General features: G+C 48.5%; 2 protein-coding genes across 2 annotated transcripts; both read right to left on the bottom strand.

Annotated features, from left to right (window-relative positions):
* Positions 1-11523: 11523 nt before the first annotated feature.
* Positions 11524-14858, bottom strand: LOC136940841 (myeloid-associated differentiation marker-like). Its single transcript, XM_067233164.1, has one exon. The coding sequence runs from the start codon at positions 14528-14530 to the stop codon at positions 13679-13681; it is 852 nt and encodes a 283-aa protein (XP_067089265.1). The 5' UTR covers positions 14531-14858; the 3' UTR covers positions 11524-13678.
* A 1334-nt stretch (positions 14859-16192) lies between these two features.
* LOC136940988 (myeloid-associated differentiation marker-like) lies at positions 16193-17995 on the bottom strand. Its single transcript, XM_067233351.1, has 2 exons — positions 17597-17995; positions 16193-17065 (listed from the first exon to the last, which is right to left on the bottom strand). The coding sequence occupies exons 1-2, from the start codon at positions 17861-17863 to the stop codon at positions 16487-16489; spliced, it is 846 nt and encodes a 281-aa protein (XP_067089452.1). The 5' UTR covers positions 17864-17995; the 3' UTR covers positions 16193-16486.
* Positions 17996-19790: the final 1795 nt, after the last annotated feature.

Below are 19790 nucleotides of genomic sequence, written 5' to 3'. Positions count from 1 at the left end.
TAAATACAAACACAGTTGGTTCTCATTGTGGTTCAGTGAGGTACACTGCATAGTGCTGTCTACTGACGACTGTCTCTCTGTTGCACCCTAGTGGTAGCCTGGTCCTAACCAGACCCTCCTACATTTCATTTGTACAGAGCGTTTGGGATCGCTCCATTGACAGGCGTTAACTTCCTTGAAGGCGGGTACTCTGTTGAAGTTTAAAACTATACTGCCCAGAGCCACTCTGATCTGCCATAACCAATCTCTGGCGTTCGCCTTAGCCAACTCCTTACATTTTACAGTTTAGTCATTTAGCAGACGCTCTTATCCAGAGTGACTTACAGTAAGTACAGGGACATTCCCCCGAGGCAAGTAGGGTGAAGTGCCTTGCCCAAGGACACAACGTAATTTGGCACAGCCGAGAATTGATCTGGCAACCTTCTGATTACTGGCCCGATTCCCTCACCACTCAGCCATCTGACTTCTTCACCACGGAGCTAGCTGCCGTAGCTGGAAAATCAAACTTTTCCCAAACCCCGTGGGGAGGAGGGCCACAACATCATGTTGTGGCCCTCAACAAAACTCAACAAAACTCAGCAAGGATTGTTCTTGCTACAGCTTTAACTTATGGATATTCGACAGCGTTGCCACAACCGCAAAATAGATTACCATTACCGCCATTACTGAACTACAACTCAAAACTAGTGCACAACATCAATGTCATCGTTCTCAGCCACTCCCTCTGTTCGCTGATTGGACCTACAAAAAAATTGTTTCTGAAAACCTACTGATGCACTGAAATCCCAGACCTAGTACAGAAGCAAAATCCAAATTGAGCGGAAGTACGTAGGAGGGAAGAGCCAGGCTACCCTAGTGGTACATACTGATAGACAAGCTCATAGACTCGAGGCATAATCCCACAAGTTTTCTTCCAGTAACATTCAGTATCCTCAAACACATTCATTTGATACAGTTTCAGATAATTGAAGCAACTATTTAAATTGTTGTGTGTGATATACCGGTACTTATGCTTTGCACTTTAATTGTGACTTGGAAAGAAGACTATAATGAATGGCATACAAATACAACAGTAGAGAAGCACACTAACCAGGTAATTGGTAGTCCTCTGTTTCATTCACATAAAGCTTGTACCAAGGCTTGGCCACCCAGCCTTGAAGTGCCCAGGATGTATAGTGTTGTCTATTGTCTGATGTGTGTCATTCTGCTGTGTGTGGCTGTGTTTGTGTGTGTGGGAAGTAAGGCATCACATTATCCCATAGGGAGCGACATTAAGTGTCAGCAGCGGGTGGTATTTTAAGAGGAAGAGGGTGAGAGAGAGGCAGAGAGAGAGACAGAGAGACAGAGAAAGAGAGAGAGAGAGAGAGAGAGAGAGAGAGAGAGAGAGAGAGAGAGAGAGAGAGAGAGAGAGAGAGAGAGAGAGAGAGAGAGAGAGAGAGAGAGAGAGAGAGAGAGAGAGAGAGAGAGAGAGAGAGAGAGAGAGAGAGAGAGAGAGAGAGAGAGAGAGAGAGAGGAAATTGATTGAAAAGGCTGTTGGGTTAAGACGAGGTGCAAATGAGTGTCAGCAGGAGTGGAAGTAGGTTAAAAGGTCCCATTGAGAGAGTCTTCCCAGGAGATAGAGTGACACCCACGTGGCCGGTGGTGAACAATAGGCCCAGTTATCCCTCCTAATTCACTCTCACAGCGCTCTCACAGACCCAGTCACCTCCATGGACGCTGAACACCAACAACCAATGGGGTGGGGAGGAGGGGGATGGAGACATGGAGGGGAGTGACGTTGACGGTGATTGCCTGGGAATGGTCTCTACCCGAGGGCAATCATTCTTGGTGTCACCTGGACTCCTGCCACAACTGCATCAGCAGCTGTCACCCTGATGGATGAACTGATTTCCCTGAGAGCTGGAAGCCAAGCAGCCTGGCCACACCTTCCTGCCACCACACTGCCACCGTTCCAGCCCTCCCCTGCCCTCCCCTCCGCAGGCCCACACCCCAGGGACGGACCGCAGGAGACCGGAGATTGGAGAGTGCCCGGGTACAGCCTCAGGGATGTTGTGTGTGAAATCACGGTCACAGTGTATACTGCAAGGGTAGATACAATGTGTGTACGTATGCATTTGCCCTCCATTTGGGTGCATGCACATGCGTGTACATTTGTGTAACATCAATTCATGCGTTTGTGTGTGTTTGTGTGTGTACGTATATGTATAGGCATGTGTGTGTCAGTGCATGCATAAAGTATGTGTGTGTGCAGTCCATTCATACATTAATGCATGTATGTAGGCTCTCAGAACCAGGTGCACAACTGGAGTCTGTACCAAACCCTTTCTGAGGCTGACTTGAAGTTTGACAACTTCTGACCTCCACAGTTTCACAGAAGGTTGACTGACCATGGTTAGACATGAAACACACACATTACATGCACTACAACGTTTTTGCAAACAGTACAAACACAAGATGTGTTTACACAAAATTCTAATACAACAAAATTCCCCTCATATCAAAAATCTTTTAAGATAGATTTTTCTTCTTTTTTTTATGTCCCAGCCTGTGGATTAAGAAAGTGTCATTTGATCTTATACAGGTCAGACGCATATTGAGTCAACTGGTTTGACCCACATTGGCCAAACCCAACTGAGAGGATTTATGACATGTGTGAGAGTAACCATGTGTGCGTTTGTGTGAACAATAAACGCAGGGACCAATGCTGGGTGTGTGTGTCCTGGGGCTGGTGTCAATGCCGGGGGTAATACATGACAATAATAACATTCTTTCAATAATATTACAAGCACAACTACACAAATACACTGTATAGATGAAGTATCAAATTACTTTTTACAAACAGTAATCAGTGAAATAATGTTTGTACTGCTGTATGTTTTGAAAAACGGATCGTCCTCCAAATGCTGTTCTGGCATGCTTCCTCTTTCTCTCTCTTCTCTCTCTCTCTCTCTCTCTCTCTCTCTCTCTCTCTCTCTCTCTCTCTCTCTCTCTCTCTCTCTCTCTCTCTCTCTCTCTCTCTCTCTCTCTCTCTCTCTCTCTCTCTCTCTCTCTCTCTCTCTCTCTCTCTCTCTCTCTCTCTCTCTCTCTCTCTCTCTCTCTCTCTCTCTCTCTCTCTCTCTCCCCCATTCTCTCCAGGAAGCCCAATTTGACTTTGGCGTCTCTTGTGACTGTCAGAGAGTTGATGCCGATCGATGCAGGGAGTCGTGCTAGCTAAGTGGACTGTGAATGATTCCTTTTGAGTTCTGGTGGAGGGAAAGGAAATCCCAGCTGCTCAATCAATACTCCCATATCATCAGTCCCCTCAAGGAGAGAAAAGGAGAGGGTCAACACTTCATCAAGTATCCTTCATAAGCTCTCATGTACCACAGTTTGTATATGTTTGTACATACTTGCTCAGTAACTGTATCCCCGTTAACTTGTACTGTCGTCACACGTCAAAGTCAGAAGAAAACCCTCAACTCAGTCGAAATTCTGAACGTGAAGGAACATTAGAGATGCAGACAGCCTCAAGTTGAATGGTCTCAGGAGCTTGCTCTGACATGGAAGGCGTTTAGGGATGGAGGGAGAGATGGATCCAACGAGGGATGAGCAGTCCGACACATACTGTACAGGAAATTGGGCTGTCTGCGACTTGGGTGAGGGTGTAGGAGTCTCTCCTGACGTGTACTGTACCTGCTTCTAGTGATGCGGAGCTACACACGCTCAACTTGATGTGACAACACTGTGTCACCTTCCGAGAGGGCTGTGTTAGGCGAGTTACGTCAAGCCCTCACCATTGCATAATGTTCTCCTCTCAAAAGAAACACTGGTACCAGTTTTGCAGCGTCATTCGCTCATTGATCTGGTGTTTGTGATGTTAGGTAATATCATTTAAAAGCTTACGGAATTCACTATGAACACACAAAATATTACATTACGTAACTTTGTAGATGTGCTGCTCCTTTCTCTAAACCTTCCGTGGTTTTTCCTGTACTTTTGCCCTTGTTTTTTTTTTACTGTGCGCAAGGATTTCCATATGTTTTCTATTGTATTACACACTTGAGACTTGGACACAGGAAATATGGAAGGCGAAAAAGTGTGGACGATGGAATGAACTGGATGGTTGAGTGTGGATGCAGGGCTTGTCAGGGGAGGGAAAATGGGGTCAAAAGTGGAGAGAGAGAGAGAGAGAAAGAAAGAAAGAAGAGGGAGAGAGAGAGAGAGAGAGAGAGAGAGAGAGAGAGAGAGAGAGAGAGAGAGAGAGAGAGAGAGAGAGAGAGAGAGAGAGAGAGAGAGAGAGAGAGAGAGAGAGAGAGAGAGAGAGAGAGAGAGAGAGAGAGAGAAAGCCTCATAGACATACATCAAATACTCCTGCGCCAATGTAATGTAATGTTTAATTATAACCCGGAGACATACATTAACGTAGCCCTATATGAATGTAGCAGTCCCAATAGTGAAGTCTCTGAAGTAAGTAAAACATATTTAAAATATACAAAAATATCTTGAAGAAAAATAAACTGTATTTGACCTAGGTTGTGAGCGACGTGAAAGCAGCCAAATAAACAGAAACTAATTTCAATGCTATTCCTGGTTAGAGGTGGGATGTGTGGAGGAATAAAAATGACAGTAATCTCATCACACACGCCGTGTTGCTGGGGAAAAGACTTGCGTCAGTTAAATCGTTTTTTTTTTTTTATCGCAACTTTCTTTTCATTTCTTCCTGTATGTTTTTCTCCCTAACTCCTCCGAAAGACAAACATCTGACTGATTAAATATGGAGGCAGCAACTGTTGAGTAGGTGGAAATCAGGGACGTGCATTCTGCTCCTGTCAATATTTTATGAGAAAAAACGACAGTATATCCTGCTATTGGTATTTCCTATGTAGACTGAAGGATGTGTTTGTGTGGTGTGCTTCAAGTTACACAATAATGTAGCATCTACTCTCATGTGGATCAAATCATGGTTAGCCTCAGTCACAAACTTGGCAGATTTGTTTTAGAAGTCAGTTCTTATTGAACAATATGTTTGTTTTTCATATAATTGACTGAGCTGTTTGAAAACCCCATAGTAGTCCATCCGTCAGGTATTATATGAATTTGACTTTACCGTGAGAAGGCTTTGATGTACTGTGGGATTACCGATGATGATGGGGTTGGTGTGACAAGGGTTGCCCAAAAAAGGCCCTCTCATTAGCAGTTGACACTTCACAGGAGCTTTTTTCATGATGAACAATGTCACCTCTGATTTAGCCTGCTACCTTGCCTTCCAGCATAGTACAGCCAGCGGAGACAGGCTGCCAGGGAAACAGGCTGAAAATAACCCCTTATTGGACAGGTGTGTGAGTGTCACAGTGTGTGTGTTTTTGGTGGAAGGTCCAATTTGAAGGTCTTCATAAGATCTGAGCCACCGAAAACAGCTGTGAAATCTGACCTCCCATCCAAGAACTGACGTTTCACAGCACGTGATGGTGTCTGTCGCCGTGCAGTCTGATCCAAAGTGTCCATTTAAATGAAAATGTTTCATCTGTTGTAGAATTTCATTTCAGCTTGTCAAAGGTCTCCTCTGTAAATAGCTATTGCAGCTCTAATGCTGCATGGGTAAACAGCAACCGTGGGGTCTGGTAAACACAGGATCTTACAGGAGAGCCTGCTTCTCTCTTTCTGGGTCATTTCAGGGTCCCAGGCAATTGATTGCATGGACAGAGCTGCCTCATCAAACCAAGCCTCAAACACGACAGGTAACTTTAACCTTTGGTGTGTGGGTGTGTGTGTTTGTGTGTGTCCATCTTTGTCTCACATGTGTGTATCCGTATTGTATGTATTTGTATGTGCACATATGACTTTTTTGAACAGACACATTGTTGCCCCCTCTCTGCTCCCAGGTGCAGCACTACATTAGTAGACTGCAGTCTATGGCCTGGGGCCAACAATATCAGGAGGGCTGACAGGTGACAGAAACACATCTGGAGTCCAAACCCACCCTGCCAAGCACAGTCAGGTGGCTGAGTGGTGAGGGAATCGGGCTAGTAATCCGAAGGTTGCCAGTTCGATTCCCGTCATGCCAACTGACGTTGTGTCCTTGGGCAAGGCACTTCACCCTACTTGCCTCGGGGGAGTGTCCCTGTACTTACTGTAAGTCGCTCTGGATAAGAGCGTCTGCTAAATGACTAAATGTAAATGTAAATGTAAATGCCAAGGGACTGGGGACCTCTGCATACGTTAAGCCAGCATAGACGACTGACCCCAATTTATATTAACTCCCAGTGCACATGCTCACCTACTCTGCTTCTCTCTCTCTCCTTCTTGTCTCCATCCCTCACACACGTAAACAAACACATATCCACACCCCTGCTCAGTCCGGCTACCTCGCAAGAACACATTTCTTGACAGTGAGGCAACATCACAGCAATGTTGGCGTCTTTTCCCGTGTGTCAACGACACACTGCCTGAGGCTTGTCCATCCTCCAAACCTTCCTCTACTGTGTCCTCTTCACCACTGCAGTTCTGAGCTACGTTAGCAGGCTGACCTGTCCAGGTTTCCTTCAACATATTTCATCTGAATGACAGCCAAACCATAGATAAGAGGTGTTGTTGAGTGCACCCAGTCCACCGGAAAAAAACTTTCAGTACTTTGCTGGGGGATGGTTGAAAGGTTAGCAAAAAAAAAGGAGCTTTGGCATGTAGATTTTCCCATAGACGGTCACTGACCTTCCTCACACAATTCTTGCGTGCAGAAGGTCTTTGTCTTCTTTTGGTGCTAGTTGTTTACCAGTGGTCGTGACAAGCCTTCTGTGGTGATTCATACTCCCAGCAGAGGACAATGATGTCTCATCCTGCAGCTGCCCTGAGAGCATGGCTGGTATACTGAGTATAGCTCCTTACATGACCACCTTGGGACGTAAACCTTAATGAGAAGACAAGGCAAGGAGGAGGAGTGACTCATCCACTGGCGGCCTTTGAAAGCCTTTCGATTTTGTGAAGACTTTGTTTCAGACATTTTTGGTGGTTTTTCGTTCATGCTTTAAATGGAGTTAGGCCTGAAAGGGTTAACTAAAGTTCGCGAGGAAGGTGGCACACCAAGACTCCTCCTTCTCCAATCAAACTAATACGCATCAGCCCAGTAAAGCACGGAAGAATGCGACCAAACTCCCTTAGGTCAATTAAGAGTTCTGTATAAAGTATCTTCCATTCCTCTGGTCCCTGTGCTAGCATGTTGTTGTCACTTCGACCTTCCGTGCACCCTGTTGTTGCTATCACCCTGCCTGCCTGCCCGCTCCGCTGCTGTTCTGCTCGCCCCGGCTCCAGCTGTTCGCCTCCCGGCCTCGTCTTCTGCGGTGGGGGCTGGACGTCCTGGACCTCCACCCGGCCGACCACGGGTTTCCCTCCCGGCTGGTGAGACGGTCCTGCCCACGGCGTTCTGGCCGCGTACCCGAGTGGTGCTGCTCCGGGCTCCTCTGCTTCCTTGGGTCCCACGGTTCCACCTCCTTGTCCCGGGCCTTGGCCTGGCCGTCCCCCGTGGTCTCCGCCTACCAGGCCCTCTACCTGGAATCGCTCCGGGTGTCGCTCCTGGGCCGGTCGGCTGCCCTTGCTGGCCCCGGATTCTCCTCCTCTCCTCGGCGTTCCCGTCCTCGCCTCCTCCACTGGCTCTTCACGCTGCTCCCTGTCTTCTGCTTCGCGGCGACTGGCTCCGCCCGCTCCATGCCTCCGGGCTCGGGGGGATCCATTCCGCCGGTCTGTCTGACGGCCAGGCTGTTCGCCCTCTGCTCCGGGGAGTCCGGGGGGCCGGCACACCTACCCACTCGCCGCTCCGCCCTCTCCTGCTACCGGGCGCTGAGTGGCGCCCCGTGGGTTCCCGCCCCCTGCCTCGCCTGCCTCTCCTGCCCCAGCTTTGGCTCTCGCCCTCACTGTCCTCTTGGCCCTGTTCGCGGCGTTCCTCGGCTTCTTGGTGCCCCCCTGCCCCGCACCTGCGTGCTCTGTCCCGGCCCCGCCTGCTCTGGGCCGCGCCGTCCGTGTCCTGTGCTTTTTCCCCTGCCGGTGGCTCCCCCCCTGATGCCCCCCCTGCCCTGGCTGCTGCCCTTTTCCCATTGGGTCCCTGCCCGCTCCTGCCTCCGCCTTCACGCTGGCCACGCGCCTCCCCCCACTCGCTCCTGCCTCCTGGCCTTTCCCTGTGTCTCCCTCCCTCTGGGCCGCTATCCTCATGGGCGGCTCCACTCTGGACCGCCCGCCCCTTCCAGCTGGCAGGTTCCTGCCTCTGCTCGCTACGGTCTGACCCTGCCCCCTCAGGGCTGCGCCCCTTTAACCTTGCCCTGTGTCTCCTTCCTGCAGGTGGCTCCGGGCCACCCGCCCGCTCCGGCTGCTGCCGTTCCCGTCGGCTCCCTGCCTGCTCCCGCCTCCTGCTCCCGCCCCGCCTCTCCCGCTGCTGGGCTGTGCCTGGCGGATTGCTGCCTCGCTCCTGGCCCCTGTTACCCTGGTCCGGCTCTTGCCCTCGTTGACCTTCCTGCCCTGTTTGTGGTGTTCGTCGCCTCCATGGGCTCCCCACCGCCCCTCTGCCCTGCGCCTGGCCCAGCCCCTGCTTGCTCTGGACTGGCCCTGCCTCCTCCGGGCTGCGCCCCTCTGCCCTTGCCCTGTGCCTTCCCGTCCTGCAGGTGGCTCCGCTCCGGCCATCCTGCCCGCCCCGGCTGCCAGCGGCGCTGCCCGCTCCGTGGACCCCTCTGCCTCCGGGCCCCCCCCCCCCCGTGTCTGCCTCCCTCCGGGTGGCCATCCCCCAGGGTGATTACGTGGTCCTGGCGTCCTTCTCCTCCCGTCCCGGGTTGCTGCCCCCCACACCAAGGCCGTGCGCCGTGGCCCTGTCCTCTGTTGTCGGGTTTCGCTGTCCGCCCTTCACCCGCTCTCCTTCCCGTCCGGCCCTGGGGTGTTCGGTCCCGGCCCCCGCCCCTGGCTCCTGCCTGGCCCCCTTTCTCCTCCTCCGGCCCTCCTTCCCCTGCCCCTCCCTGCAGCCCCTCCTGTCCGGACCCTGGTGGTCCGTCGCGATTTCGATGGCTGCTCTTTGTCTGCCTGCCGGAGCCTCCGTGCATGCTCTTCTGCGGCGGGACCCACTCTCGCTCCTCCTGCTCCCTCGACCCAGCCGGCCTGCGGGCCTTGGGACCGCGTTCGAGGCCCTCCCATCCACCCGCCTTTCTGGGTTTTCTTGGGGTTCACTGGCAGGACTCAAACTGCTTGTTGTCCGCCTGGCATTGGATGCAAAAGCAGGCCGTGCATCTTCGTGTTTCTTGAAGCACTCCGCTGGATCCTCCTCAATGAGTCCCCTCCATCTCCTGGACGACTTCCTCACTATCGGCCCCCCTTCATCTCCACTGGCGCAAGGCCCCCACACTGCATCAGGCTTGGCTCTGCTACCAGCCTACACCACACTGCATTAGGCTTGGCTCTGCTACCGGCCTCCACCACACTGAATTAGGCTTGGCTCTGCTACTAGCCTCAGGCTTGACTCTGCTACCAGCCTCCACGAACCACAACAGGCTTGGTTCTGCTACCAGCCTCCTTCACACCGCATTAGGTTTGGCTCTGCTACCAGCCTCTACACTGCATCAGGCTTGGCTCTGCTACCAGCCTCTATGAACCGCAACAGGCTTGGCTCTGCTACCAGCCTTTATGAACCGCAACAGGCTTGGCTCTGCTACCAGCCTTGATGAACCGCAACAGGCTTGGCTCTGCTACCAGCCTCCACACTACATTAGGCTTGGCTCTGCTACCAGCCTTGATGAACCGCAACAGGCTTGGCTCTGCTACCAGCCTCCACACTACATTAGGCTTGGCTCTGCTACCAGCCTCCACACTACATTAGGCTTGGCTCTGCTACCAGCCTCTACCACATTGCATCGGGCTCGGCCCTGCTACCAGCCTCTACCTCACTGCATCATGTTCGGCTCTGCTACCAGCTTCCTCCACCATCAGGCTTGGCCTGCTACCAGCCTCCACCAACCGCCTACACCAACCACATCAGGCTCTGTTCTCTACCAGCCCCTCCTCGCTATTACACTAACTCCCCCTCCCGTCTCTCCATCCAGAAATTGCCTCTTGGCACAAGAGATGGACCACTTCCTATTTCCGGATCCTTCGTTTTCCTGTACCATCTTCCCATGATGGCACCCCTCCTCAACCTTCACTCCACACCCAAGAGGCCATCCTCCAAGCTTCATTCCACGCACACATACACCTTTCCATCCGCACTTCCACTATCCTGTACCTTGGCAGCATCGGCTTCATCAACTTCTTCTGCAAGTTGCTCTCCCTCTGCACGGCTCCCCCTCACTGCCAACCTGCTAGCCGCCTGCATAGACACCGCGCACTGGCTACTCCTCCCCTTCCACCGATTCCACCCAAGAGGCCATGCTCCTCCTGGCCTTCTTTGGCTCCCTGAGGTGCTTGAGTTCACGTCCACCTTCAACCCCTACGCTCACCCATGCGTCTCTGGCATCACGCTACATTCCCCAGACAAATTCATCTTCACCCGAAAACGCAGCAAATCAGAACAGGCCAGCTGTTACGATCATCTTCTGCCTTAACTCTCCCCTCAGCCCCTGAGTCCCTGGATAATCTGGCTCTCTCCAAATCAAGAAGCCATGCCCTCCCCTCCAGCCCACCATTCCTCACGGAATCAGGACATGTCGCCTCCCGCTTCTGGTTCCACCATCATCCTCACCAAATCAGGTATTGACCCTTCACACTATTCCGCACATTCATTCAGGTCTCTGCTTCCAGCCAGGGCGTTGCTGACCACACCATCCAGCTCCTGGGTCGCTGGTCCTCCCCAGGCATACCGCTCATACGTCAGGACCAACATCCCCGACCTTCACCACAGTCAGGCTTGCATCAGCCTCGCTGCAGCCCGTAGGTGAGTCTGTTCCTTTTGGGGATCTGCTTGAGCTGCTGCTCGGCCGTGACCCATTAGGACTCTCCGCCACACCCCGAGTCCATGCCCGGACACCAGGCCCGGCTCTGCTACCAGCCTCTTCCACCATCGGGCTTGGCTCTACTACCAGCTCTGCTTCAATAAAAGCTATCTATTCAATCTATGGTGTGATTACTGAACTCGTGAATTTAAGGGTGTTGGTATGGGGTTAGATATCCATCTTTGGTGAGATTATTGGAGTTGTTTATCATTATGCCATCCTCAGTTATAATGTTGTGGATATGAGAAAGAGAGATGCTTTCCTTTACCTGCGGTGATTTTAACTTGATTAAAACCTTGGTTTTCATTTGTGTGTGTATGTTTAGATATGTACTTACAGTACATGAGTGCAGGTTTCATGTGCAAGGTTCCCTATGCAAACAGTAATGCCATCTGCAGACAGACAGTAACATCATGGTCTTTAGTCTGTAAACCAGGTTATTTCTCTACAAATTTGCAACATGAAGGAAGCAGCAGCAAACTCCCAGCATCCTTTACTGTTGAGTCAACATGAGCTCTGACACATGCTTTTAAAATTCATGAATGACCGAAGGGGACCAAAGGAGAGGACAAGGGTAATAAGACATCACATTTTTTATTTGGATATTGGAGTTTTTCGAGTCCATCCATCCTCAACCACTTATCCGTTTTTTGCAAGTCTGTTCAAGTAAAATATCTGTTTCTTAGATTCCAGTGAACCTTGTTCTCGGCTGCAGAACTATTTCACAGCTATTTTAAGACATGCTAGTCATCTCCAGACCACCTTGAAATATTCCTTCCATAAAAAAGAACCAGGTAAGTTATCCTCTCTCTGTTTCTTTTGAAATGGGCAACGTCCTTGTTACAACCTAAATATTTCAGTATCAGTCTGAAAAAAATACAAATAAGTTTGTAGGTTTCCAGTACTTCAAACATTATTGTGAGTGAATGTTCCTAGCTCTCAGAAGTGAAAACTGTGTCCATAAACTGTCAACTCAGACTGTTTACTTTCTGTTCTAGTTCAAACACAGTACCAAACACCAGATACAAGTTACTACTGTAGCATACAGCATTTTATTGCTATATTGAATTTACAACAGGTTACACTTTAGCTGTATAGTACCTATGAAAGTCAATATGTTGGGTTAGAGGGTGATCAAGTATTTTTGAATGGTTTGTCATGAACACATATGCAACTTAGCAACCCCTTCCCTGAGGTGATTGACAGAGGGAGGACACGTCCATTGCAATCATATTGAAAAGAAACAATTTCCTTATTTTGTAACTACATTTCTGAGATATTGCTGTTAAGAAAAAGATCCCAACTCACTGTAATTTATACTGTATTCTGTGTCATATTAAGTTGTGTTGTGCTGTCCTATGGTATGCTCCTAGCCACTCTACAATGTCCAATATTGTACAACAGTTCGACAAGATGTTCATGTGTAACATCTGACGAGAGCGCACGGGAGATCTCTTCCCATGAATTTTTCTCATCTAATCTTCCCGTCGTAAACGTCAATTCTACTCTTCTCTGTGTTCCAGTAAATGTGGGTGGGACAGCTTTTTTCAATAGCTGAGGATACGGATGTTAAATATAACTTTCGCAATAAAAAGTGGGGGGGGGACAGATTTACAGTTTTCAACCAATGTAATAGGAAACCTACACCCTTACACTGTGGTGTTCTGTCCGAAAAAAAGGGGGAAAAAAAACTTCACTGTGTAGTCTGCATTCAAAGGACTGCACAAGCTGGACAGAGAAGACGATACTGACGCCATCCCCTCAAAACAAGTGAACTTTCCCATTTTAAGTGTTGATACGAGATCATTGTATTTCATGTGGCAGTGAGATTGAGAGGTAATACAGCCCTGACTGATGACTGGTCACCAAGATGCCTGTCAATTGAGCGATGCCCAGCTCAGAGCCCACTTCTGTCTCTTCGTCTGTCTGTGTGTGTGTGTGTGTGTCTAAGAGACAGTCCTCTGCAACTGGAGGCATACTGTGTCTGTTCTCGTGGAATACTTGCAGGGGTCTGACAACAACTAATCCTATCAAAAGTACACGTCAGACAGCCACAAAATTAACATGAACATCACATTTTCAGTCCTTTTGTAATTCATTTCATTTACGTATTTTGTTCTCTCAGGGGTTACACTTTAACCCTTGTTATCTTCGGGTCATTCTGACCCATCAGTCATTGTGACCCACCGTCGTATTGCGGCAACTTTAACGCATACAAAAACAAAGTGAAGCATTTTCTTTTAACCGTTGGGCTGTCTCAGACCCCCCACATTGCAAAGGTTAAAAGAAAAATATTTTTATTTGTTTTTGTATTGGGTAAAATTGGGTAAACACAATGATGGTTCGTTATGAACCTTTGGGTCATGTGACCCGAAGGCAGCACAAGGGTTAAGTATTAAACAATGGACAGACGTTTTGACCGGTAATCAAATAATAATGGAGATACATTCCTATTGTGAGATGTTTGCATGAGGATCCAAAGTTCGATCATTCAGTCAGGTAATTTGTTATTTATACAGCTGCAATTATATCAATCATTTACCAAGGTTCCCTCTCCATGCTCTGAATGGCACAGCCCTGGTAGCCCTGGTAGTAGTCTGTAGAGTCCGATTTTACAGAGCCATCTTACAGAGAATCAGGCCCACACATCTTCTAAGGCATTGAGCAATGACTGCCCTTTTCTGCGCTCTTAAAAAAACAAGTGTGTGTGTTGGCGGGGCAGGGACAATCGAGGTCAAGGCTCACCCTCACTCAATCGGTGTAAAGAAGACCACGTTAACAGAATAGACAGTGTCCATGATATAGACGGCAGTATTGATGGCAGTCATGAAGGACACCACAACCAGGTTGTCCCACAGGCAAGGCCGTCCAACGCAAGGGCTGGGCCGTGGGTTGTTCTCAAAGCTGTACAGAGGCCAGATGACCGTGGCCGTCAGGTACATAAATGCCGCCAGCCCGTTGTAGACGATGACCATCTTCTCAAAGCCGAACGGTAAGATGGAGAGGAGCTGGCCAATGGTGAGGAGGATGATGAGGAGGGCAAAGATGAAGCAGAGGGAGTACGCGGCCACGCACCACTGGAGTCCGGGGGAGTGATACTGTCCTGGGTCTAGGGAGGTGAAGATGATGCATGCCACGAAGGTCTCCAGGATCTTCAGCAGGCCCGGGACTGTGGACAGGAACCCGCTGACCTCGCCAGCCCGGAAGCGGGTCAACGCCACTTCTCCGACGTAGGCGCCGAAGCAGAGCAACGAGACGACGGTCGCGGAGATCTGGCGGGAGCAGGTGGGACAGGTGAAGAAGGTGGGGTAGATGACGGAGGCGGCCAGACACATGAGCGTGGCGAGCATGGCAAAGGCGGTGGTGAAGTCGTCCCAGGAGATGGGCACCTTGGCGTTGAGGCTGGTGAACTCCATGATGAGGATGAAGAGGGTGAAGAAGCAGCAGAAGCACCAGGTGAACATGCTCCAGGCCCAGTAGGAGCTGCTGTTGTGGCCCACCGAGGCCACCAGGCTGAAGGAGATGCAGGTGAGCACCACCTCCAGAATCCGCAACACACCCACCGGTTGGGTGAGGGACCTTAGGTTCAGGGTTACCATGGTCACAACAGGAAAGCTCTCCCCGGTTAGAAAGTGTAACTAATTTAATCGGCCAACGGTTTGAGGTCTTCTGGTTGTCTCTCTCTTCCCTTCTTTCTCTCTCTCTCTCTCTTTTTAATTCTATCACTGTCAGTAAACAAACCTGTTTTACAGTTGAATTGCTCCCATGTACGGAATCCCGACTGTGTTTCACTCTCTCTAAAAGTTCCAGATAGTCCTCTCCATGCCCACCAAAAAATTTTTTCACTATCGCTTTTCACTATTTCACTCTTTCCGATATTTCACCTACACATCTCCTATCCTCCTCTCTCTCATTTCCTCAGGTGTCCCTGTCGGCTGAAGAGTTGTGAAGTTCCTGAGCGATTAGGTCAAAAGAAATTAAGATTTCTCCAAAGGTTTCACTCCTCGTTCCGTGAGCCTGAACAGTGGTGTATGTGGAGGCAGTCAGAAAATGTGTGGGTGTCTCTCTTTCACCTTATCTGCACGCTTTACAACTCGTCTTCAAGGTCTCAATTGGCTGTAGGCTCGATCTTATCACATCAGCAGTCAAAACTCATGGCGGACTCTGGTCTGGAGCTGAATCTCCTCTCTGATCCCACGCACGTGGAGGATCGCACATAATTAACATGAAAGCTCAGCTCAGTGTGTGTCCAGGAATGGGGAGAGAATGAGAGAGGGGGGAGAAGTGTTTAATGAAAATGTGGTTGTGAAGAAGGTAGGGCTGTAGTTCTTATTAAAAAAAGGATACAGCATACTAGTTGTTAAGGGAAATAGAACCATAGTGTTGTGTAAAGATAACGAATATCGGAATAATGATTGAAAGAATCAATTTTCATCAAGGCAGTCTGCGTGGTCACTGTGGGAATCGGTTTTCAGAATGAACTCTAGTTCATTCTTGGGTTGCATAGAATACCATAAAACAAATATTTGCCACAGCCCTTACAAAATAAATGTGGTTCATTGCCTTCCACTCAAATCTTCCTTTCACCTCTCTTTCTTTTTCTCCCTGTTCCATCTCCTCCCTCCATCCTCTTGATCTTTGCCCGTAGGACATCCTCTCAAATCACTACAGATCTGTCCTTCATTCTTAGGAAGACAGAGCAGCATTCCCTTGTCAAGGGTTACAGAAGCCTAAACACAGCTCAAGCCCAAGATGCTTGTCCTATTAATGCCATCATACGCAGATCAAAACCCACAGTCTGCCCCACCAATTCGAGAAGTGTTCTTTATTCGTCCACCAGTGGCCTCAGCACTACTCCTCTCATTTTCCATCAGGGGGAGTCTTTTTCGAACACCTGTGTAGGCAGTGATGTCATCCCGGTGATACTGAGTGGGGTTATCTCTTATCTCTCGGTGACACAGTAAACACATATAGGAACAAAAAAGCTTCTCATGGACCGCCCCTTGACTCAACCCAACATCCCACACCTTCCATCCTCGGAACTGTATTATCAGCCATGCCTTAGCAACACAGGCATGCAGGGAGGGAGGGAGGAAAGGAGCGGGGAGGGAGGGTGGTTAATGTGTAACCACCTGACTTTCTTTTTTAGTCAGACTTTTGTTTCCGGGAAATTTGAATAATAGGCATTGCTTCACAAGCACGATAAAGAGAGTGGACTGGGTTAGGAAAATAAGGAGACAGAAGGGTTCAGTCTGTTTCTATTAAATTGGACTGTTTTATTCCTTTGGAGCAACACAGTTGAGACATGAGAGGGGGAAGAGTTTGGTGATATGAATGTCTATCTAGAGAGAGAAAGAAATAGACAGAGGGACATCAATCAAGAATCTAGCCCGTAGTTTTAACTTTTCACCTCAACATTTGAACAAAATGAATACTACATCATAGAAAAGCACATCAAAATTTAAACCTGCTAGAAAGAGGCCAAAAAGACAAAATACAAATCCAATCCTGCATGTAGAGGCTGTTTCTCTCGCCTGTCAGGGAACTGTCAAGCCCTAAACTGGAGTGAGGAAGAAGACCAGCTTGACAGAGTAGATCGTGTCCACGATGTAGACAATGAGGTTGACACAGGTCATGAAGGAGACCACCACCTGGCTGTCCCAGCTGCAGTGGATGCAGTTGGGGGGCCTGCTGTTGTTCTGAAAGCTGTAGAGGGGCCAGATGACCACAGCGGTCATATACATCAAGACCGCCAGCACGTTGTAGCCGGTCAACACCTTGTCCAAGGGGATGGGAACGAGGGCCAGGACACGGCAGATGGTGAAGAGGATGATGAGGAGGGCGAATATGAAGCACAGGGAGTAGACGGCCACGCACCACTGGAGACCGGGAAACCTGGAGAATCCAGAGTCCAGCGAGATGAAGATGATGCACGCCACGAAGGCTTCTAGAACCTTCAGCAGGCCTGGGACGGTGGACAGGAAGCCACTGATCTCGCCAGGCTTGGCGCGGGTCAGGCCCACTTCCACGGCATACAGGATAAAGGCGATACAGGAAGTGACTGTGGCGCCAATCGCCTTTCCACAGTTTGAGCAGGAGAAGAAAGTGGGGTAGATAATGGAGGCTGCCAATACCTGATGAGGAAACACAGGTAACGTTTGAAATACAGGTTACATATGAAGCAAGTTACATTTCAAGACCAACCGGGAGGCAAATCTTTGCATTTTGGCATTTTGTACTTGTAGAATGTATAAACATCCAAATTTTTATACAAAACACAAATTTGCATTATTAAAGCTGCTGGCTGTTCAACAGACGGCATTTGTATTCTCCCCTTGTCTCTGTGCACTCCATAAGTTCTTACACTGGACAGATCTGTTGCATATTATTCATACTACTCTCGCTCAATCATGGTAATCATATATAATTAGCGATCGTGAATATTTCATTTCATCCACTCTGTTTTTCTGCGTCGGCTCAACTTACGACCTCATTACGTCAATTTCCCCACGTCCCTCTGTGGTTCCTGTACACACCATGTTATGCATACAGTAGAAACTGATTGAAACTGACTATATGATTTCTTTAGAAGCCCAACACATTATATAAAGGGCTGCCTGAAAAAAAATAGAAAAAAAGCTGTCTGACAGGAATGAATCACCCACCATGAGCGTGGCGAGCATGGCGAAGGCGGTGGTGAAGTCGTCCCAGGAGATGGGCACCTTGGCGTTGAGGCTGGTGAACTCCATGATGAGGATGAAGAGGGTGAAGAAGCAGCAGAAGCACCAGGTGAACATGCTCCAGGCCCAGTAGGAGCTGCTGTTGTGGCCCAACGAGGCCACCAGGCTGAAGGAGATGCAGGTGAGCACCACCTCCAGCATCCGCAACGCACCCACCGGCACCGTCAGGGTCCGCACGTCAAGGGTCACCATGGCGATGCTGGTTCGGTGGTCAGACCCGGGGTCACTCGACCAAATTAAGTTTTTTTAACCACTGGTCCCAGAAAGCTCTCCAGCTCCAACGGTTTCACTGTTGTTGACAAATTGTTGTTTCCCTTTGGGGGGGGGGGGGGTTTCACACCTGCAATTAGCTGAATCTCTGTCCGACAGGGCTCTCTCTGTGTCTGCTCTCTCTTGACACTCCTCAGCCTGTCCACGGTGGTATGGTTGTGTGTTTGTGATGTCGTAGTCAAAGGCACAGGAACTGAGAGCAGGGCGTTGTAAACTCTTGCCGCTCCCAAAGTCTCTTATCAACCCTTCTTCCTCAAACGGGTGTGTTCGTCTATGTATGTGTGTGTGTGAGGGGGGGGGGGGTGGATATGTCAGCTTGTGTGTGCAGTACGTGTGAGCACACAAGTATGCGCTTATATATTTGCATCCTCGTGTGTGTGTGTGTGCATGTGTGTGTGTGTTCTCCCCGTCTTTATATACAGTATGTCAGACATACTAAAGTGTGTATGATGTGTTCAAGATACACATCTCTGTTTTATCATTTAGTATCTCTCTGATATCAAAGTGCACACATACTGGGGAGTCTGACCCATAACATTTGCAGTTTTTCTCGATTGGTTACACACATTTTCTGAATGCATACCTCATACTCTCAGAACTCTACACACAAATAAAAAAAACACACACACAATGGGCAAAACCACTCACTTCTCCTGCAAAATTAAACTTTACATTCAAAACAATGTTATTTAATCTCAAAATTGTATTTTGTTTTCAAATGACAAACACAAACCATCATATGAATAGACATTTATAAGAACCATTTGAACACTGATGTGCTCAATGTAAAACACTATGATGAATGGAAAACACTTCTTCATTAATCATAGTGAGTTTGGCCTTTTTTTGTTCAGTGTTACACTTACTGTACCACAGACAGTACATACGTAAGTGTGTTGTAAAATATTTGAGAATATTGTTTTTATACTCAGAAGACAGAAATACACAGTAAAAAATATATTTTACGTATTTTTCCCAGAAAAACAATGTACACAGTGTACATCCCAACCAACACAAAGTTGCACATACAGTGGTCTACATACAAAACAACAGAATAATTTACTGTATTGTGTATACAATTACATTATTATTATTTTTCTTTGTATTTGCCGTAATGTTATGGTGTTATTTTCTAGGACCATGTTCATGATGAGGACGTTCCCGACCACCTTGTGTTGGTAATCTTTCAGTTCTGCCAAACAAATAGTAAAACACTGTAAATACTGTGTAGGAATACAAAGTAGGAATACATTTTCCAAATACTTGAAACATACTTTATTTTTACAGTCCTACAGAACAGTCCACAGGCAATACTGTACTACTGTACTCATTGAGTACTGTATTGATATGCAGTAGGCCTGCTGCAATTTTGTAGTGAGAGTAGATTTCTTACCTATTCTCATTTCGGAAAGTCCGGATTATGGATGCTACAGTGTACCTGCTCAAATTTGGCTGTACTCTTGGCCCAGCCTCCCTCATTGTTAGACCATGGTTGACCATGGACCATGGTCAACCATGGTCTAACAATGAGGGCAAAAGATTTTCTTCATGAAAATTGTGCCAAATGCAGAGAATTGTGTTTAGTGTTTTCTTATCAACCCTTCTTCCTCAAACGGGTGTGTTTGTCTATGTATGTGTGTGTGTGTGTGTGGGGGGGGGGGTGGATATGTCAGCTTGTGTGTGCAGTACATGTGTGAGCACACAAGTATGCGCTTATATATTTGCATCCTCGTGTGTGTGTGTGCGTGTGTGTGTGTGTGTGTAAGAAAGGATGGATGAAATCCCTCTGTGTGTTCTCCCCGTCTTTATATACAGTATGTCAGACATACTAAAGTGTGTATGATGTGTT

This window comes from Osmerus mordax, chromosome 3 (genome assembly GCF_038355195.1).
Source record: "Osmerus mordax isolate fOsmMor3 chromosome 3, fOsmMor3.pri, whole genome shotgun sequence".
NCBI classification, from domain to species: domain Eukaryota; kingdom Metazoa; phylum Chordata; class Actinopteri; order Osmeriformes; family Osmeridae; genus Osmerus; species Osmerus mordax.
The sequence above is the reverse complement of the archived record's forward strand: the minus strand, read 5'-3'. Positions and strand labels throughout refer to the sequence as shown.